The sequence below is a fragment of the Diabrotica virgifera genome, chromosome 8 (assembly GCF_917563875.1).
Source record: "Diabrotica virgifera virgifera chromosome 8, PGI_DIABVI_V3a".
NCBI lineage: Eukaryota > Metazoa > Arthropoda > Insecta > Coleoptera > Chrysomelidae > Diabrotica > Diabrotica virgifera.
In genome coordinates this window covers 137,932,432-137,956,396 of record NC_065450.1, presented here as the reverse complement: position 1 = coordinate 137,956,396, position 23,965 = coordinate 137,932,432, and the positions used below count along the sequence as shown (strand labels likewise).

Sequence of the window (23,965 nt, the reverse complement as noted above, 5' to 3'; positions counted from 1 at the left end):
TGCGTCGCCGCTCCTGCAATACTTAAAGCAGGTATATCGATGGATTCTTATGTAGTTTGGCCTTCTGAATCCAAATCTGAAAACGGCATTTCGATATCTCTAACCGTTTTCGAGATAATCGACATCAAAGTCAAAAATGTGACGTCACAATCCGGTTATCTCCTACAGACGCACTAAACGTCAGTTCAAATGGTTGATTAGGAAGTAGGCTACTTTTCAAAAAGCTAAACATCAAACTCAATAAGTTACGAGTAGACTATAGTAATAATTATCTAGTAGTTTTACAAATGTTTGACATTTCTCTTCCAGAATTGAACAAGCGCTGTAGTATTTTTGTGTGACTATAAAAAAATCAATCTACCTTCTTACATCTTATATCTTATAATACATCAAATATCGAATCTTGTGTAAGTAAACCGTTTATTCCTTTAATTTAATTGTAAATTCAGGTTATATAAATATATTGTAGGTATATAAATTATTTTTGAAATTAAAAACCATTGAACGTAATGCACAACAAGGTACCTATATTATGTGACGTTTTCTAATTAATGAATTTGAACAATATTTGGTTATTTTGAATTATTATTTAATCTCGATTTGTTAAGCAAAGCATAATATTATGTTATTTACATTTGAGTTTGACACTTCGTGTCGTGAATGTCAAACTAAATTTTAAATTATTTAGCTATTAATAAAATATAAATGACATTTTATAGTGAATTTAATTATTATATAAAATAATATGTGTAATAAATATATAAAAATACAATTTGAGTATATGTATTTTGAAAGCAATAATACATATACTATATTAATAATGAATCAGTAGAAACCTTGTAGAAACGATTATATTTAAATTTGCTACCACCACACAACTCAAAACACAAGTACGCAAATACGGTTGCGTGAAGCGTGGCGCAGACCCGTGGAATTTACGAGACTCGTTCGGTCTGTTGATCCAAGTCAAGTTCATCAGTAAAAAGTATCTTTATCATGTATGTATTATTTATTTTACAATATTGGAAAATTGTTATTTAAAATATGGTTTGGAATAAAAAAGTATGTTCTGATATATGAAATTACATCCTTCTAATGGAAAAAAATATTTGACGAATTTTCTCAAATTATGGATACCAACATCATTTTCATTTATAACTCTTGTATTTTTAATTTGACGAAGAAAAGTTATTCTTCATAAAAATCTCTTCTTGGTCTAAGATTTATGATGCAACCATCATGAATCAAATTTTATTAATTTTATACGAGGTATGTAAAAAATACGAATTTCGAGTAAAGTATCTTTATAGTTCACAATATTTAAATTAGAATGATATACTTGCAGATTAAAACATAATTTTTAATTCTAAACAGCTTTTCGTAATAGCAATTTTCTATATTATGAATTTAAATACGTATATAAACAAAGTTCTCGTTATGATAATGCTCGCATTTTCAACTTGTTTTATACTTAACTTGTGGATCATATATTGCACAGGCTGTTCCCCCCTTGTTTTTGATGCGTCGCGTCGGTGTAAATTTGATATGAATTTGGTACTAATTCTTTTATATCTGTTTCAAACATTAGATTTCTTATTTGATTTGGATATTTCGAATAATCTCAAAGGAATTAAAACTTTAATTGATGCAATCAACCGGTGTGACATAAAGTTTTGTATGCACCACGTGCATTATTAGATGTTTATACCCTCGAGCGACATATAAACTCTCGGGCCAGAGGCCCTAGAATTTATAAGCTTGTCCTCCTTAGGAAATAAACATCTATTTAATGTCCTTGATACATAAATAACTATTTCCAATAGCATAACTAAAAATTTACGCTAGAGTGGGAAAATAAAAAAATACAAAAGCCTTACTTAAATTATTTTTAAGAAAAAGCTTTGTTTTAAAATAACACACAATTATTATAATGGTATAAAAAGCATTGTTAAGTAGTTTGCTTCCTTTTCTAACAATTCAGCCCAGCCTCCAACATCATGAGACTCGTTATGTTTAATCCGTGATAAATGCTGTGATACATTGGATGTATCAAGTGTAGCAAACTACTAATAAGATCTTTTTTTTGAACTGATAGGAACATGACCAGAGTACTTTCTATCAAGTACAACAGCACTTTGTCTTCCTCTATCACTTTTTTTAAGTCTATAGTTTTGAATGGCTCTTCCTGATTAAGGCTCGTTTTGTATTGGATAATACTAAATTCTTGACCGTACTTGAGCCGTCTTATGCTATGATAATTTGTTGGATCTCTGCCAGTATTCTTCTTCTTTTTTAATTAAAGATGATTCAGAAGTCATTTCTTTTTTTTTCCAAAAGGCATTTCCCCCCTAACCTTGCGTACCAACTGACACCACTCTTAGGAAACTCTCACCTGATATGTATAACTTTTTTATCATCGACGTTAAACATGACCAAACCATATTAACCTATGCTCGTTCTTTTGGCACTAGTGGTGCCACCTCTAAATTTTCTTTAATATACTTTCCTAATTTTTTCCCTTTTTTGTGGCTCCACTCAGTCATCTAATCATTTTCATTTCCGCCACACGACCTCGTTGTTCCTCTTTCTTTTTAACTGCACAACATTCAGTTTGTACATCATAGCCGATGTTATGGCTGTTTTATAAACGTTTCTCTTCAGTTTCGTTGGAATTCTTGTCATACAACACACCACTCACTTCCTTCTATTTCATCCATCCACCCCTAATTACCTACTGCATCTCCATCTATTTGCCCATTACTCTGTAATGTCGATCCTAGGTACTTACAGTCCTCACCTTTCATTTTACTATCCAAAAATATTATTTTATTTGTAGTAACTCTGTAGTACTCTGTCTTTGTCCTACTAAGTTTTAAACCCTTTTTCTCAAGAGCTTCTCTCTACTGTTCTAGTTTTTGTTCACTTAAGTAAGTTCACGTAAGTCACCTTCACCATTTCCCACCAACACCACTGTGTTGGTGATACAATAAGCACCAAGGAATGTTGCCTTGTAATTTCGCTGTTATCTGATCCAAAACTAATGAGAATAAATAAGAACTAAGCAACGAGCCTTGGTGCAATCCTACTGTCACATGAAATTTATCAACCTCTCCCACACCTGTAATAATACTAGTTGTTACTCGTTTATACATATCTCTCACAATCTTAACATATTCACCGGAGACTCCTTTCTTATCAAGTATCCACCACAGAATCTCTCGAGGAATTATCATATGCTTTCTAAAGATCAATGAGTACCATATGAGCGTTAGTTTCTTTATTCCTATATTCCGCCATTAACTACCTTATAATGAAAATTGTATCTCTTGACTTGCTTGTCACTTTCGAGTTGTTTATCCTCTTGTGGCTCCTTAGCATTAGAGATTGCAGTTGTTAACTTATCACTGGTTTTACAAATGTCAATACTAAGATGTTTTGTTTTGTACGCTAGACTTTTGAACAATTTTTCATATGTACTGAGTGGAAATTGGTTTCCCCCTTGCTCTTTTATCTTTTCATAATACAACTCGTGCAGTTTTGCAACATTAAGTTAAACGGGGTATTCCCATCTCGGCCCACTATAATCCTTTAATACTTTATGATACCCCAGGTACATTTTAAAAACCCCCCAGCTCGGCTCGAATATTAACAGGTAGGTATTAGGGTGTATTCCCATCTCGGCCCACAAATTTATCTTGGAATTATAGATTACGGAAAATATACTGTTTGGGTATCTGTTACGCCACTGCTCATGTAGTCAAAAACAATTATTTCTAGTTGAAGATACACTAATGTCACTGGTTTTGTACTATGTTTTAAAAAGCATGTTATTCGGTCGACACCTCGTAATGTAATTAAGAGGAAACAGTAGCGATCAACAGGTAGCGAAAACGCGTTCCAAGATTGCGGCTGTAATTTTGAATATTTTTTCGAGATATTTGGCACACGTATTCGTAATATAATAAAGAATGGCGGTACAGAGCCCAATTTGAAAAATATATTAATATGTGGAAATTACTCTGTAATTAAATACAATATTAAAAAAACGAGCCTGTACCGCCGTTAAGAAGAGCAAAAAAATAGACTTTCTTCAAATAAACTTTTTTATCCGATGTCTAGATTTTGTGTCATTTTGGAATTACTAATGAAATAAAAAATTTTAGTAGTTCCAAAATGACACAAAATCTAGCCATCGGATAAAAAAGTTTATTTGAAGAAAGTGTATTTTTTTGTTCTTCTTAATGGCACGAATACGTGTGCTGAATATCTCGAAAAAATATCCAAAATTACAGCCGCAATCTTGGAACGCGTTTTCGCTACCTGTTGATCGCTACTCTTTCCTCTTAATGTATCTTTCAATTAACTACTAGTTCAGTATCCAGGCAAAAATGACATCTTTAAGTATAAATGAAATGTTTAGTCAAAGAGGAAAATTGTTATTAGTGTGTGAACGTTATAAATTTAAAGAACAAAAACGAAAATTAGCTTCAGGTGAAACAAAGTGAAGATGTGTAAAGGATAACTGCAAAGCATTCATCAAATCAATTGGAGAAAATAAGAATCGAATTACAACTAGTATAAACAATAGTCATAATCATAATCCGGAAGCAGAAAACCTATTAGAAAGACAAGTTTGAAGTCACGGCATAAAAAGAAAGGCCGAAGATGACTTATTTGAAAAACCCTCCAAATTAATTAGAAAATAATTAAATACTGACAATAATTTAACCAATTTGACAACAAATGATTTACATTGTGCAAAAAAATCTGTATTATGCTCGTCGGAAGTCACAACCAGCTTTACCAAAATCAATTTTTGAAGTTCATGAAGTTTTAAGAAAATTAGAACCAAAAACAAATAGAGGGGAGAACTTTTTATTAGTGAATGACTCGATCGAAAATTTAGTGATATTTTCATGTGATAGTAATTTAAAATTTTTATGTGAATCGAAAATTATTTATACGGATGGTACATTTTCGTACTGTACAAAGTTTTTTAAACAAATGTTTACAGTTCACGGCTATTTTAATGGTCATTATATTCCGTTAGTATTTTGTTTACTGAAAGACAAAAGCGAAAATTCTTATAGACAATGCATTATGAACATTTATCAATATTGCGCGAGTAGAAGTTTAACATTTTCGCCACAAGAAGTAGTCATTGATTTTGAAATTGCTATTCATAATGCTGTAGTAAAAATTTGGCCAAATTGTAAAATTACCGGTTGTCGATGTCATAACTGTAACAGTATAAATACACCCCATAAATATATAAATATACATTAAAAAAAGCGCCATGATTTTATTAACACAAAAGTTAATGAATACAACAACCATATGTTATCGCAACTAGAATATGTTAAAATATTATCAAATTATTATAATTTTTGATATTAGCTTTTATTTTTATTGGACTATGTATAATACATGTATTTTTTTTCCATTGGGATGTAAAATTATTTGATTGTAACAATTAATATCTCATGGGCCGAGCTGGGTATATTTTATATCGGGCAGTTTTAATCTTTGCGCCGACTTGGGACATTTTTAAAAGACCTGCCTGTTTCTTGGGCCGAGATAGGCACTGCCCAGTTAGACAGATAATTAGAACGAATGCCGACGCGAAGTGAATAACGGCTTTCATAATTTGGAAAACCTTCCAGTGTGTTGTTTTACTTGATCATGTTCATCTGTTACATAAAGCATGTGCTGGCAACTACCATGTTGTTCCTTGTTGTTGGTGTGTATTTTCTCTCCTTTATTTACCTCTGCGTCATTCCTAGGGCAGCCTTTTATGATGCTTTTCAGTTGTTCTTAAAATTCTTCTTTTTCGTCATCAGACTTCTTTTCAGTTGATGCATGAGAAGTTATTATTGAATATTTAAAGAATTTACCTCTGATTCTTATTGCATAGTCTTTCGTTGATAGGTTGGAAATCTATTATAAGGTTTTATACTGGATGGTTCAAATGTTTGGAATAAATTCGTTATTTAATAAGCCGGCGACTTTAAGGAAAAATCCCGAAACAGGTCGATTTTTATTTTTACATTAGGGTTTTTTGGCATATATATCATACTAGTGATGTCTTCCATCTGGGAGTGATGACGTCATCGATGATTCTTTTAAATGAGAATAGGGGTCGTGTGATAGCTCATTTGAAAGGTTATTGAAATATCTATTCAGTAATATAAACATTAACCTAATTATTTATACAGGGTGTCCAAAATATATTTTTTTTAAATTTAATTAAATCACACAAAAAGAAGATTGTACGTAATTTATTTAATTGAAAATACATTTTACTACTGTCAGAAAACAGACAAAAATTTTTATTTGACAAATAAACATTGTTTTTCGCTGCTATTGCAAAGTTCAATGTTCAAGCTGCTACCCATCGGTCTCTTGGCTACTTCTTTAAATTTTTTAAAACAAAGACAAATAATAATAATTGTATTCCATAAGTGCCTTCCACACTGTATATGACACTATTTTCACCCATACTACAAATTTAGTGGATTGATATGTAGCACATTGTGTTCATGACTATAAAATTTTAAGAATAGACCTATATAATGAAACCTTAATAAGACGAACACGCAACGGATTAAAATATAACAATGGTTGCCAAATTTCGCTACGGAGAAGGTATATGAGACAAGAATAAATTATACCGCAAGTAGTCAACTTGCATGGGGTTAGAAACTGAAAAAGAGGGAATATGTATTAAAGATAAAATAGGAAATGGTTGAATGCTCGAATATATGAAGTTTAGTGAAAGGCAGATATCGAGTACTGAATTTAATTTAATCTTGCGCAAGTACTTTCGCTCCAAGAGCATCTTCAGGGGCATTTCGTCAATAAAATGAAGGTATCCACGAACGTCATTTATTATGATACTTATCGTAAACTTATTATAAATATAACGATATAACTACGAACAAATACACTAAATAAGGGACAAACAGATAAATTTGAGTGCCGGGTAGGGATGGGAAAAACCTACCGGTTTAAACCTAAAACCGGTTTTTTTACTTCGCAATAACCGGTTTTACCGGTTGTTTTTTTGTCCCGGTTATAACCGGTTTTTTCTTTTTAAGGTAAAAACCGGTTATTAGGTTTTTACGGTGATTAGGATTAGGTTAGGTATTATTTTGGATCCCAATCATAATTATTATTCTCAAGTAATTATTCCAAACAAAACCATAATTCAAATTTTATTTTATTTTATAAAATACAGAAGCAAACTGAAAGTGCAATCTCACATTAGCCAGAAACAATTATTAAGTTTTATTATATTTCCTTGAAAAGGAATTTGTAATCATAATATTTACATAAGAAGTGATCAGGTTGAATTAGACGCAAACATCACCTATTTTTCACACTTAACTCTTGACAATGAAAGTGGGTGAATGACTTTTTTTGATTACCAAAAATAATGCTCTGACTATGAATATCGAATTACTGATTACGAATACGAATTTGCTACGTTTTCAAAACGATACACTCATACTTACAGGAAGTATTAAATGAGTTAAAATGTACCTATTCTACAAACATACAAACGTGTTAAAAGTAATACATGTTCTTTCGATAGTATTACTAATTTTGATCATATTGATATCGAGTCGAATGGAGTATCACAAACTAAAATGTATTGTAAATGTAACTTTGTAACCTATTGGATTAAAAAAACCGAAAACCGGTTTTTCCAAAAACCGGTTTTTTTGGCCGGTTATAACCGCCAGGTTAAACCATAAGCAAAAAAAACGGGTATAACCGAAAACCGGTGTTTTGTCAAAAACCGCCATCCCTAGTGCCCGGTGTGGTAAAATTCTACATTCTTGGAAGATGATCTTCCAACATCTTCCAACAATGTAGAATTTTACCACACCCGTCACTCAAATTTATCTGTTTGTCCCTTGTTTAGTGTGTTTGTTCGTAGTTATATGTTAATCTAAGTTGCAAGCTATCTGATAAGTATCATAATAAAGGGCATTCGAGGATACCTTCATTTTATTGACGAAATGCCCCTGAAGGTGCTCTAGGAGCGAAAGTACTTGGGCAAGATTAAATTAAATTCAGTGCTCGATATCTGCCTTTCACTTTGTAAAATTAAAGATAAAAGTGTAATAAAAGCGCCTATACTTGCTACATAAAAGAAAACAACTTGTGGAGTAAAAATGTTTGTTGGTAGATAATGCACGATTCAATTGTTTGCAACTCGTATACTGATGGCCAAAAAAATACAGCACCTAGACGGATAAAGTTTTTTAAATAATGTTTATTTATAGAAGTATACATTATAATATTCTTCATATTTGATAACATAAACAAATTTGCAACGTCATTTTTGTCAAAAAATTAATAACAAGTTGCCCCTCCTTGATTTTCTATAGACTCTTAGTCCATGGAACATTGATCGAATTAAGTGGTCTATATCATATTGCGAAATACTCATCCAGATTCTTCTTATGGCATGAAATAGGTTTTCTAAGTTTGCTGGAGGACGTGGCAATCGATTTAGGTTTCGACCTACCACATCCCAAATCAGCTGATCTTGATGGTCTTTCTAAAGTGTCTATACCAGATTCTTGAATGAACTCCATGGTCTCACGAGCAATATGAATTCTTGCGTTATCTTGTTGAAAGATCTGTAGATCCTGTAGATAGGGATGTCAAACCAAAGTACTTCGCCAGTATATTGTCGAGCTGTCAAAGTACCGTTAAGAAGAAGAACCACAGGTAATCTGCTTCTTAAACATACCCTGTATGACGTTCATCAGCCAAGTTTACATTTCGTCTCTCACCTTGAAAACGCCTTACTCTTGAACGCCCATCAAACCTACCCAAACAAAACCTAGATTCATCACAGAAGCAGACAACATTGTTAATTTGACATTAATTATTAATTTTTTGACAAAAATAAAGTTGCCAATTTGTTTATAATGTTATAAAATAATAAAAACATTTAATAGTAGGGGAGAAAAGTATGCCAAATTTGCAGTTCTTCTTCTTCTTCAAGTGCCGTCTCCTCCTATCACTATCTTTACTCTATCCACCGCTGCTCTAAAGAGTTCAATAGAACTGCATCTAAACCAGTCCCTTAAATTTTTTAACCATGACACTCTCCTTCTTCCTATACTCCTTCCGCCTCTTATCTTTCCCTGTATTATCAGTCTTTGCATTTCATATCGCGGTCCCCTCATTACGTGTCCCAGATATTGTAACTTTCTTATTTTTATTGTGTTTATTATTTCGCATTCTTTACCCATTTCTCGCAATACTTCCGTGTTCGTTTTCTTCTGTGTCCATGCTATTCTAAGCATCCTTTTGGAATACCACAAGTCCATATTGTAGTATTGAGAACACGTAGCATCTCAAAGCTCTTACACTCAGTTTTAAGCTAAGGTCTTAGTTGCAGAGAACTGTTTTCATTTTTACAAACGCATTTCTTGCTATTTCTATCCTGGTCCTTATTTCTGTTATTTGATAACTTTTCTCTGAAATCCAGGTTCCTAGGTATTTGTATTTATCAACCCTTTCTATCGGTACATTTCCCAAATGTATGCTGGTTTTTATGTTTGTTTTCTTAGTTATTATCATGTATTTGGTCTTTTTTATATTCATTTTTAGTCGATATGCTTCACAGAAATTGTTTGTTTTGTTTAGTAGTAGTTGGCGTTGTTCAGCAGAGAGCAGAACTTGCCATAATCACGGTGTCATCTGCATATCTTATGTTGCTAATAGATCTTCCGTTTAATTATTATTCCTTCACTTTGAGATAGCAATGCTTCTTCAAAAATGGCTTCACTATATGCATTAAAGAGTAATGGAGACATAATACATCCCTGCCGAACTCCTCTCCTGATTTCAATTTCTGGACTGGGTTTGTTATCTATTACAATTTGTGCTCTTTGATTCCAGTAAAGGTTTGTTATTATTCGTAAGTCCCTTTTGTCTATGTTATTTGTCTTTAGAATTTGCAGTTACTCGAGCGGTATGGGGACCTATTGGGTTGTGAAGAGTAGGTTCTAAAATAAAAAAAGTTAAGTTAAGTTTTCCATAAAGTGGGAGACTTTCCATTTTTTAATTTAATTTTCCATTTCCAACAATCGTCTTTTCCGATTATATCGCCATCTATCCATAATTCGAAAAAGTGTCTCGAATAAAAGTTACTTATTTTTACGTAAGGAATCCAAATCTGCAATAAAAAAATGGGGGTTCCTATTTAAGATTTTAAAGTAACCCACGCCCTCCCCCCCACCTCCGTGGGGGGTCGTGTTAGGTGTCATTCGATAGATTTTTCAAAAATATTGAAAACGTGTATTTTTCAATTTTTCGATCTGATGTTCATTTTGCGAAATATCGCGGGGTTTGTATTTAAAATTTTAATAAAAAATTAATAACCATTTTCAATTTTGTTGCAAAACGAAAATACAGCCGCATCATATTCTAGTCCAATCAGAGAGTGCAGCAAGCACCTCTACCTGTTTCGAAACTTATTAGTCTCGCATCAGTAGGCACATATGCTGCTCTCTCTGATCCAACCAAAACAAACCCCGGCGTGCAGTCACGGATTGCAACGAACGAAATGGCATAGATGCCCTAGCGGCAACTGCTAGCAAAAGACTAAGTTTTCACTCTAATGGCATATAAAATGACATAATGTTGCTCTACATCTCACCAGACTGAAAATAATGGGAACCTTCTCGGTTACACCTCCCACGCTTCTACAATTTGTAAGCCATACGGATGCTGAGACTAAGGAAGATGAGGGAATCTTACAAGTTATAATTCACGTTCCATCTGCTCAGCGCGGTAAAGTTCCAACGAGAATGGTTCTCTTCGTACTCAAATGAGAGTACTCAAATCCAAAAATGAATAACCATTTTCAACAAAACAACACTGTAAATTTCATTGAGATCGGTTCAACAGATTTTACAAAATAAATTTTGCAATCCAGCTTTCGCAAAAAAAATCATTTTTTCAAAATGTTGCAGGACTGAAAATAAAGCAGATAGCCAGTTGAAATTTTTTGTACATATAGAAGAATACCGTACCTTTCGTTTGCAATTTGCAAAATTAAAATCGGTTAACTACCACGGCGTCAGGAATTAAAAAAAAATAACATTAGTTTTGGTGCTACGCGCAGGACAGCGGATACGTTTGCTCTGATTGGGCATTCCAATGACCTTTGATAATGATTGATAAATTTTAATTTTTAGTACATTTCGATATAAATAAATACATTTGTTTATTGCAAAATAAAAACACATACACTTTGAAATAACACTTTTTTTAGCAAAAACTTTCTTTGTTCATATATTTTAACTTAGAGAATAAAAGTTTATTATTTTTAAACATATGCAATTGTTTAAACTATATTTCACAAACAATAATCAAATTAGTTTGATTTTTGTGGAATTAAAATATTAAAATACAACAAAATATAGAGTAAGAAAATAATATATTAGATAAAGATTGGAAGAAATTTTGGTGGAAATCAACTTGTGTGAATCGAACACCGTTGTCCTACGCGTAGCACCAAAAATTATTGTTTATTTAAAAAAATTCCTGACGCCGTGGTAGTTAACCGATTTTAATTTTGCAAATGGCAAGTAAAAACAAATCAACTTGCTATCTGATTTATTTTTAATCCTGCAACATTTTGAAAAAATAATTTTTTTTTTTGGCGAAAGCTGGATTGCAAAATTTATTTTGCAAAATCTATTAAACCGATTTAAATAAAATTTACAGTATAGTTTTACTATATCATAAAGTTTGTCTGGGTAAAATATGAAGGTCCTAAGTGTAGCACAAATGGTTGAAGAATGTAAAATACGAATACTTCTTTTTTTATGTTTTTCGCAATTATTGCTATTTTAAAACAAGGGTGATAATTTTTAAAATTTTTAACCAATCCTATATTGTAGGAAAATTAATTACGCAACTTTTATCTTAGTAAAACTAAAAACGAAGAAAAAAAAACGAATTTTTCCTTAATTTTTTGACATTTTGAGTATTTAAACAATGTTCCGGACCTTTTTGAGTGGGAGGATAACTCAATTATTATTATGAGTTAATTCCAAGCAATTTCTGCAAAGAATATGAGTCACCTCTCAACATCCATCTCAAAACAGATCCGCCCTGGACTATTATACGTGTATTGTACTAAACAGACCGACAATAAATACATAAAAAAGAAGTCTTAATTACTTCTCTCTGAGAAACCGATTCAGATTTGCTTAGAATACAACGACAAGGCGCGTATCATTATTATAGTATATCAAGGCGTGGTAAATATTCTAGATGTTGATAAATGAAGTGAAGAATACCAAATACAATGTTAACCTGTCGTTAATAATTGGTCTCGATTCTCACGATGAGACCAGATAAAGAACTGGTTAGATCTACGTTTTTAGTGAAAGTTGAGTACAAAAATGCTCTACGGCAATTATGAATTCTCAATAGTAAATTTATTGACAATAAAATAGTTAGATGGATAATTAAATTTCACTATTCACGTTTTGTGACAAAAATAGATTGGCATTTGGCTAGATGCGGGAAATAAACATGATATGAGTCTAATTAAACATTGAAATGGTTCTCGATCTTAAATTAATGATCTTTCAAGTTTTTATGCAACTGATTTATATTGTTTTTAACACTTAGTTCATGTTGCGAGACCGCTCCCGCAGAAAAAAATTCGAATCTTGCTCTTTGCGGATTCCTGTCTAAAAATACCTCCCTTAAACCAATCTGAGGGTACCTGGTGAAATTTTTGAGCAGACATTATTTAAACAATAATTTTTTAAAACAAAACGAGAATAATTTTGACCTGGCCACAAATATTATTAAAATCTGAATCCGATTTTTTTAAAAATATATTAAGACGTGTGGAGTGGTCATTAATTTCCAATTATTTTAAAAAATAAAAAATTTCCAAAAAGTATGCAATTTATTCTTAAATTGGTATCATTGTGAAAGACTGTTAAGATTTAATTTCAATACAGAAAACTACTATTCGCTTATTCATATTTCGTCCTTATAGGCGGGTTGACATTACTAGTAAATAACGAACGTGGCTCACGCTTACGTATTTTGCCCGTACTATTGTTACATATTTTATTATCTATTTTCAAACTCGAGCAGTAGATTTGTATTTATGCATTGCATAGATACAAATGTACTGCTCGAGTTTGAAAATAGATAATAAAAAGTCTAACAATAGCACGGGCAAAATACGTAAGCGTGAGCCACGTTCGTTATTCACTAGTAATGTCAACCCGCCTTATGGAATACTCAGAGCGAACTTGCGGTAAATCTCTGATTAAAACAAAATCTTTTTGTCATATTAGCCATTTTTTTTTAAATAATGTGCAAAAGACGCTTAGAGACATCCAGGTGTTAAAAACATTAGAAACCCGAAGATTTCTTATGTTTGAAATCAATTCAGAAAAATGGCAAATCTGTGCTTTCTATAATTTGCAAAGCAGAAAGACGATACGTCAACTGACATGAGGAATCTAAAACTTACATTTAACACGTCAACTTATTTAGGCAAAACCCATAGCGAACTGTTTTCTACACTCACCTGCACGAAAAACGGACACCCCAAAAAAAGGGTCATTTTTGATGTCTCGTATCACCTAAACCTGTTGTCCGATTTAAGTAATTGTTAATATGTTATAGCCCTATTCTTTATCAATATCGCTGTAAAAATATTGTTGCTAGGCAGGTAAATTTTCATTCTATACCGGGTGTATCAATCAAACTGGGTTTTTTCTCAATTTTCACAACACCCTGTGGAATATTTTAGCCTTTATGAAATATTGAAATTAAAACCCACCTATAGCCCCAGGTTTTCTTAACATTATGTTTTTTTATTCATTCCCTTATGTTGGATAATAAAAAAGTTAGGGAATTTAACAACTAGCCATGTTCTTTATCAATACAGGGTGTTTCTAAATAAGTGCGACAAACTTTAAGGGGTAATTCTGCATGAAAAAATATTGACCGTTTACTTGATAAACCTATGCCCGCAAATGCTTTGTTTCCAAGATACGGGATGTTGAATATTGTCTTACAAACTGACGATTTATTTATTGCTCTAAAACCGGTTGAGATACGCAAATGAAATTTGGTAGGTTTTAAGATGTAGTTATTCCTCATTTTTTGACATACAATTAAGAATTTATTTTCGCAATTGGCGTGCATACGGGTCATATTACCAGGTCATATTACCCGAATGCACGCCAATGGTGAATATAAAATTTTTAATTGTATGTCAAACAATGCGCAATAACTACCTCTTAAAACGTACCAAATTTCATTTGCACATCTCAACCGGTTTTAGAGCAATAAATAAATCGTTAGTTTGTAAGAAGAAATTTAACATCCCCTATCTCGGAAACGAAGGATTTGCGGACATATGTTTATGAAACAAACGGTCATTATTTTTTAATGCAGAATTATCCCTTTAAGTTTGTCGCACTTATTTAGAAACACCCTGTATTGATAAAGAACATGGCTAGTTGTTAATGTTCCTAACTTTTCTATTATCCAACAAAAGTAAATAAATAAAAAACAAAATGTTAAGAAAACCTGAGGCTATAGTTGGGTTTTAATTATAATATTTTATAAAGACTAGAATATTCCACAGGGTGTTGTGAAAATTAAGAAAAAAACTAAGTTTTATTGGTACACCCGGTATACAATGAAAATTTACCTGTCTAACAACAATATTATTACAGCGATATTGCTAAAGAACAAGGCTATAATATATTAAAAAATTACTTACATCGGACAACAGGTTTAGGAGATACGAGACATCAAAAATAACCCATTTTTTGGGGTGCCCGTTTTTCGTGCCGGTCAGTGTAGTACTTATATTGCGTGAGTAACTGCATACAACGAACGACAGAGAAGATTTAAGTTCAATACAGACCAGTATCATTCGCTTATGCGTATTAAATTTTCATCCTTATGGAATCATCAGAGCGAACTTGCAGTAAGCTCTCTGATTAAAACATAATAAAAAATAAAAATAAAAAGAAAAACATGTTTGCCTGGTTGCACCAACAGATCTTAAGTTTAAGACGTGCTTTAAGCTCAGCTTACCAAACATACACGTTACACCATTGAGTCTTAGATCAATGTTCAGCTTGTCACAATGGATTGCCACGTGGATTGAATCAATAAGAATCGAAAATTATAGTGCAAACTCAGTTAGACTTAAAGCAGCCCTATCTATAAGCTGAGTTGTGCTAAGCTGGAGCTTAAGATTTGTTGGTGCAACCAGGCATTTGTCCTAATAATATTTATAATAAATTCACTTAAGATATTTCATTTTATTCTTCCTATGTTCCTCTTCTGCACCATCTCCTTTGGACTGCTTCCGTTGTGGATCACTGGTTCTTCATGCCTTGGTCCTCTGGACATCTTTTTCTGTAGGTACTTCTTGTGACATCGTACCTACTGCGTTTTATTCGCGTTGATCTTGATTTTCCAGTTGTTGTGAATTCTGAAGTCTTCTCTAAGTTGTCTTCTATTCTTTTCCTGATGTATAGATGGCATACAGTCATCATGATGGCATATCGTCTGCATACAGGGATGTGTTTTGTTATTGCATCTGTTGGTAACTCTAAAACAAAATTGTTATACAAAATGGGCGATAAAATACTGCCCTGAGGCATCTCTTCTTGGACATCTTGTATCCTGGAGATCTTTCGGTAAGCTGAGATCTCGAAAAGATCTATTAGTTAAATATGTATCACAAATATTAACCAACTAATGATGTAACCTAGCTCTTTCTATCTTGAAGATTAGGGCTTTCTTCCAAACCGTATCGTAGGTCTTTTCCATGACCAAAATGGCCATTCCTGTCTTCTGATTCCTGTTGAACCAACCGGATTTTGGTGTCACTGACAACTCTTGCAAGTTGTAGTTAGCAGTTGCTTCCTTTTCTGACTCCAAATTAGTCTTGCTATATTGATTCTTCTTTTTTCTGCGTGTTTCATAAGCTCTTTGCAGATGATCTTCTTCAATATTTTTCCTAAGGATTCCAGTAGAGATACTGGCTTGTATTTTTCCGGTATTCTTCCGTCATTCTTTGGTTTAGGAGCGAGATGATCTTTGCATGTTTCCAGTTGTTCGAAAAATGCGTATTTTCCAGAAAAAATCTAGTACAATTGTACTATATTCGGTAGATCCTTGAGTACAATATTGTGGATGCCTTCTAGTCCTGTGCCTTCTAGTCCTGGAGCTCTGGATCCTTTAATACTTTTGATGATCTTAGCAACCTCAGGTAAATTTAGATGGTCTTATTCCTCTACTACCTGATTGAAACAAAATCTGTCTGTCATATTAGACATTAAAAAAATAAATAATGAACACAAGAAGCTACATCGATAGCTATTAAAAACATAAGAAATATTATAGTCTAAGAGCTAGTGAACCCTCCGACTAACGGTCGTCCTGTAAGGCTAAAAATTTGTCTAGTGATAATTTATAGCACACCAAGGCTAACAACCATGACCTGGCAGGCATCAGCCGTGCACGTGTATCTACCAGGTGAATCGAAAAGTGCATAGTTTAGGGGTAAAATAAACTTTCTCCTGTAAGGTTTAAATTTAAGTATGTTTGAGTAAGTCATTTAGAAGAAATGTGTACAATGACAGGCGATTCTGAAGAGCATAAGACCTTGCCAGGCGAGGGGAAAGATTAGGGTTTTTTCTAAAATTATTTTTTTGCATCGAACAAATTTCTTTTAGGTTTTTTGAATAATTCCAAACAGAAAAGGTCTTTAGTGATTTTTCTCTTAAGTTAATAGTTTTTCTAATATAAGCGATTGAAAGTTTTGAAAATTGCGAAATCGGCCATTTTTAACCCTAAATCGGACATTTATCTAAAAATTTCAAAGTTGCCAAGGTAGGTAGATATTCTTTAAACATTGATTGATGAAATCACAAAGAGTTTTTTGCAATACAATATCGGAAATCCCTTTGTTTTTTAATTGCTAATCAAGCGGGCGCGACACTGTAGTATAAGTGAGTGACGTTTGAGTTGGCATAAATTTATTATCTCGAGAATGGGCAAATTCCAAGAGAAATCCTCAGACAGGTCGATTTTTATTTTTAAATTAGGACTTTTTGGCATATATATAATACTAGTGACGTCATCCCTCTAAGCGTGATGACCTAATCGATGATTTTTTTAAATGAGAGTAGGGGTTGTGTGATAGCTCATTTGAAAGGTTATTTAATTCTGTATTTACTAATATAAATATTAACATAATTATTTATACAGGGTGTACAAAATTTTTTTTTATTAAATTAACTTTGATTAAATTTGACAAATAGAACAAAACATTTTTTTGTACACCCTGTATAAATAATTATGTTAATGTTATACTCTTATTTAAAAAAATCATCGATTACGTCATCACGCCCAAATGGATGACGTCGCTAGTATTATATATATGCCAAAAGATCCTAATTCAAAAATAAAAATCGACCGTCTGAGGATTTCTCTTGAAATTTGCCCATTCTCGAGATAATAAATTTATGCAAACTCAAACGTCCTCACTTATACTACAGTGTCGCGCCCGCTTGATTAGCAATTAAAAAACAAAGGGGTTTTCGATATTTTATTGCAAAAAACATTGGCAACATTAAAATTTTTAGATAAATGTCCGATTTAGGGTTAAAAATGGCCAATTTCGCAATTTTCAAAATTTTTAATCGCTTATATAGCAAAAATTATTAACTTAGGAGAAAAATCACTAAAGACCTTTTCTGTTTGGAATGATTCAAAAAAACCTAAAAAAAATTTGTTCGATGCAAAAAAAATAATTTTAGGAAAAACGCCTAATCTTTCCCCTCGCCTGGCAAGGTCTTATGCTCTTCAGAATCGCCTGTCATTGTACACATTTCTTCTAAATAACTTACTCAAACACATACTTAAATTTAAACCTTACAGGAGAAAGTTTATTTTACCCCCTAAATTTGCACTTTTCGATTCACCTGGTAGATACACGTGCACGGCTCATGCCTGCCAGGTCATGGTTTTTAGCCTTGGTGTGCTATGAATTATCACTAGACAAATTTCTAGCCTTACAGGACGACCGTTAGTCGGAGGGTTCACTAACTCTTAGACTATTACGTTTGAAATCAATTCGGCCAAATGACAAATCTGTGATTTCTATAAAATTTGTTCTCTCTTAAACCACTACTCTTAGACCACCTTTTAATTTCTTGAAGGTGGTCGCTATTGGAAAGTTTTACTATATTTTAATACAGTGGGAAAAATTATTTATCACTGCAGTTGCCGCCTTTTCTCACTGCGTGAGAAATGTTTCGTTTTGAACCTATGTAAGTAGTGAGAGAAAGAGAAGTGGCATATTGTATAGCATCCATAGAAAAAATATATTTTTTCTACGAGCGTGCAAAAATGTCTACTTTCGCGCACGCATTTTAGTTTAGAAAGTTTTACTTTTCCGCACGCGTGTTACTTTTCCGCACGCGGTTTTTACTTTTCCGCACGCGTGTTAATTTAGATATGTTAATATGGCCTTAAAGTAATTATAATACATGCAATAAACTAATATTTAGATATTATTTACTAATTTATTTCAAATATATCTTATTGTGTTCCTGTTTTAATGAAATTAATGCGACAATTCGATGAAATAACATTATTTTGACATATTATTCGAAAGTCAAATCGGTAGACAATAACAGTAGTTTTGAATCATCGTCATGGAAACCAAGATCGTCGTCATGCTAACTAATTATATTGAAAGTTTGGTTTTGACAACTTTGTCAAAGAATTAATTTGTGTATGTATTTTCATATTAATTAAATTAATTGATTAAGATTTGGTAATTTTTTAAAGACTCTTAGAAAAAATATTGTTCCTAACTCTTGCAGAAAGTCTCTTTTCCGCACTCGACTGCTTGCCGGACTCCCGCTTCGCGTCGTTCGGCAAACTGCAGTCGCGTGCGGAAAAGAATGACTTTCTGCACTTGTTAGGAAAATAACTATTTCCGAAAATCGATCAGGAATTTAGATATTTTTGACAAAATTTTTGAAAGAAACGTTCGAGATTTCCTTATATTTAGCAGTTACCTGGAAACGAAAAATAACTGTACGGAAATGTCATTTCCTTACTGTAACGAAATATTTTTTTCGATGGATGCATTAGTACGGGATCCGAATAAGAGGTCGAAATGTACCCATTTGCTTGCCGGATGAAACATTTTTTTATTAAATTTCATACATAGACAAACACGACCAGCATGGGCTGCCTATAAAAATCGTGTCATAGCTATCCTTAAGGGGGGCCGTAGGGGTTGAAATCAACATTTTTTTTAAGTGTAAGAGAATAATTTTGTTTTTAAATTAGATGAGCATATTAAGTATAATTCAAACAATATTAAAAAAATTCAAGCAAAAATATTGAAAAATAAGCCAACGGTGGTAAATTTTTAAAGGCACCTCAAAAAACAATGAATTTTGCGGTGGACATCAGAATTTATCATTGGATGATGGTAGACAAAAAATTCAAAGATATTTTATTAGCTTATGAGTTTCTCGAGGTAACGCTGTCAATTTGTTTTAGTTTTAATGATCTTTGACTTTTTAGTATCACTCAGAAGTCAAAACAACGAAATTTTTTACGGAAAAAATATTGTTAAGCAAAATATAAGCATAAAACAAGAAATACCTCGACAGTGTTTTCTCAAGGAATGTCTGAAGAAAATATGTGCAAAATTCCAGGTGAGTTGGTAAAGTAGTTTTTGAGTTACAATGTCTACAGGCTTTGACAAAAGCAGATTTGAGAAAAACGCTTTTAAAGTATTGTCAACTTTTATTTTCAATTTTTTTTTGTCTGTCAAATCGTAAAGTGATGCACACCGGAATATGTTTTTGAATCGCGGGGTCATTTACAAAAGAAAATGAGAACAACTGTTGACCGTTTCTCACTACGCTCAAGCGTGCTGGCGCGAAGATGCTGCAAAGCGAGTCGAAGATAGGGAGATAGTGTTGAATATCCCTATCTTCGACTCTCTTTGCAACAGGTTCGCCTCAGCACGCGTGAACGTAATGAACAACGGTCAACAGCTGTTCTCATTTTTTTTTGTAAATTACTCCGCGTTTGACAAAGATATTCCGGTGTGCATCACTTTACGATTTGACAGACAAAAAAGAAATTGAAAATAAAAGTTGACAATACCTTAAACGCTTTTTCCTTAAAACTGCTGTTTTCAAAGGTTGTAGATATTGTAACTCACTACTTGAACGACCCACCTGGAATTTTGTATATATTTTCTTTAGACATTCCTTGAGGTAACGCTGTAGATATATTTTCTGTTTTATGCTTATTTTTTATTTAACAATAATAAATATGTTGATTTTCGCCCTTTCTTGTGCAAAAAATTTCGTTGTTTTGATTTCTGAGTGATAGCAAAAAGTTAAAAATCGTTATAACTAAAAAAACTCGACAGAGTTATCTCGACAAATATATAAGCTAATAAAATCGTTTTGAATTTTTTGTTTACCATGATCCAATGATAAGTTCGGATGTCCACTGCAAAATTTTTTTTTCGAGGTGTCTTTAAAAATGTGCCACCGTTGGCTTATTTTTTAATATTTTTCCGTGAGTTTTTTTGGTATTCTTTGAATTATACTGAATACGTTTATTTAATTTAAAAATAAAATAATTTTATCATACTTTCAAAAACAAATTCACAAAAATGTGGCCCTCGCTTCGTGTCTCGGCTCGTGCCAACAAACTTCTGCGCTCGTGAGAAATATGTCTTTTTTCTCACTTGTTGTACAATATACTATTTTCTATGGATCCTATACAATGTGCAACTTTTCTCACTACTTTCATACATTCAAAACGAACAATTCCTCATGCAGTGAGAAAAGTCGGCCATTGCAGTGAGAAATATTTTTTCTTACGGGTTCTCCTACGGTTTTTCATACATAACGTCGTTTCCATGGTAGCATACACAATACAAACACAATTAATCTTGTCAAAAGAATGTGTTAAAGAAAAACTTACCAGGAATAACCTTTCAAAACTGTTCAAAAATAACTTTTAATTAGAATTGTAAATAAATAACGTATATAAAGTTTACGAATATTAAATACATACATGTATATGTATTGTATTCCAATTTAATCATCTAAAAGCACCTAAATTATTTAATTATGAAGTTTGAACTCTTGACAAGACCGCATCCATAGAAAACGTACAGTGTACAACACATGAGAAAATGACAAATTTCTCCCTCGCTTGATTTGCAGCCATCGCCTCGTGCCTCGGCTCGTGCCAACAAACTTCTGCGCTCGTGAAAAATATGTATTTTTTCTCACTTGTACAATATACTATATACTATACCTTACAGCAGATTCAAAACAAACCAAAAATACTGATAAAAATAAGCAAATGCATCAAATTTGACAATTACATGTTATTGTTTCTATAGTTACCAAACCTATATTTGGTGGCATCACGAATATTTGAGTCAAAATAATAATATGTCTATTTGAAAGTTTTAACATGTTTATTCTGATATAATTTAAATGTTCGATTTTTGGAAAAATAGTATGTATACCTTGTAGGAAAAGCCACACTGCCAGACCCTGTATTGCCTTGTCTCGGCTTGCGCCTCGACGCGCGACGGCATGTTAAGGAATGTTAAGTTTTCCTACTAGGTACACAATGTACTATTATTTTATCTGGATATTTGTATATTTTATTATTTTGCCAAAAGACATTTCAGACAAAAAATTTTTATTAATAAATTGAACTTCGTCATTTTAGGTAGTACAGCCACATACAACGGAAAATGCTACATATTTTACAACAGACAGCCTCTCCACTTCCGAGACGCCCTTTCCTTTTGTCGGTCCAGAGGAGGCACATTAGTAGATGAAAGTAATCCTGCTCTTCAGGGTTTCATTAGCTGGGAACTTTGGAGAAGGCACAGAAGTGATGCTAGCGGACAGTACTGGATGGGAGCTCTGAGAGACGCTGATACCCGTGGTTGGAAATGGTTGACAGGAGAAGATGTTACTGTATCGTTCTGGAATTTACCAGTTGGCAATGGCGAATGTTCAAGATATGATGGTACTAAGGGGTGGCTATGGTCGGATACCGATTGTGGAATGAGACTTAATTATATTTGTCAACACCGTAAGTAGATATACACACCCAAACTTATATGGAATCACCTGATATTTCTTATTATTTAGGGCGAATTTAAAAAAACGAACGTACGAAGTCAAACAATATTTATTTTAAAGCAATTTAATAACAAATACATAACCATTAAACAAAACAATAACTTATTTAACAAACAAATTGAAAGTAGTTGTTTTAAAGTCAATAGCACACAAAATTTCAATGTAAAACGAATAATGTTTAACTTGTTTTTATTTATTTTTTTTTTGTATTTTGTGGTAGTCAGTGTTATCACCTCTAGTCCTTATGCAAGCTTCAGTTTGCGTGGGCACGCTCCTAATCAAATTATCAAAATTTTGTTGTGGTAGGTTGCTCCATCCTTTAAAAGCAGCTTGTACTAGCCGTGGGGTGTCTTGTGGATTATCCCGGCGAGCTCTAATTTTTCTTTTAAGCATACCCCACAAATACTCTATAGGATTAAGCTCGGGTAAGCAAGCAGGCCACTCCAAGCAAGGGCTACCTTCTGCTTCAATGATGCCTGTAGTCACTCTAATGGTATGTAGAGGTCCATTATCATGCAATAAAATTAAATTTTCTCCTGTTGCGCCTCTCCAGAGCCTGACTACAGGTTATCAACATACCTGTGAGCAGTTAAAGTTGATTGGATGAAAATTAAAGAAGTTTTTTTACGGATCACAATTCCTCTCCAGAACATTACACTTCCCCTTGTATATTTGTGAACAGATCTGACAGTTTTCGTTCTTGCTTGTCTTCCTCGACATCTAAGTACACGATTTCGTGGGTCATCTGATTTTCCATCTGATTACATTAAATTCTGACTGTTTTTGAAAATAGCACATTTTGTCAATTCCCAATGTTCCAGTTTTGGTGGTGAAGACACCAATTTAGGCGTTCAATCTTGTGCTGCCTCGATAACTCAGGAACCCATAACTGTCACCTGCAGTATACTTCTTGGTACGAACTCTTCTTCTTATCCTTTCAACTGAAACAGTTACACATGTAGCTTCCAAAAACTGCCTTTGGAGCTGCAGGTGAGAAATGGTTGGGCGTCTTCCAGCTGATTGGACAATTTAACGATCGTGGAGAGCCGTTATTACTTTTGGCGACTTTCTCTTGCTTTATTTTTGAGTTTTCCTAGTTCCTGTTACCTAGCATATGTTTTGGACAGAACGCCCTGTATTACGCCTAGCTCTGCAGCTATGTCCATCTGAGAACATTACTTTCTCCACAAGACCAATAATCTTTCCTCGTTGTAAGTTTTATAACCCCACATGAGGCATATTTTCGTTTTTGAGCGCAAAAGTTAGTTTATTTATTTTCGTTCAACTTGCAACTCAAGCAAATAATCTATACCGTACCGGGCTGTACTATCCGATTGTCTTGTATATTTGTTTATTTTCAATAAAAACCTTTAATCTTCGCAACGATAACAAGTTTTTTCAATATAAATAAATATTACTTTAAAATACATGGTGATTCCATGTAAGTTTGGGTGTGTGTATAATTTTATATGAACGTCTTATAATTACACAAGTTGTTTATAATATGAAATCAAAAACGTTATCGTATCGTTACACATAACGTAAAATAATTATGAATACTTGCCTAACCTTCTTCTTCTTCTTTTTCTGTAGACATGGCTGTCTGTTTTTTCAATGAGCCTTCAGTAAATTGTCGTACCGTCGTTTTCGTGGTCTTCTCACTGATCGTTTTTCTTTTTAGGGAAACCGTCTCGCACCGTCTTTACTAC

General features: G+C 33.0%; 1 protein-coding gene across 1 annotated transcript in view; it reads left to right on the top strand.

Moving 5' to 3' along the window:
* LOC126890346 (uncharacterized) overlaps positions 1–23,965 on the top strand; it is a 481,113-nt gene that overhangs the window by 384,754 nt on the left and 72,394 nt on the right. The window contains exon 5 of the mRNA XM_050659218.1: positions 21,835–22,206. Coding sequence (XP_050515175.1) covers positions 21,835–22,206 — 372 coding nt within the window. The remainder of the gene's footprint in view (positions 1–21,834; positions 22,207–23,965) is intronic.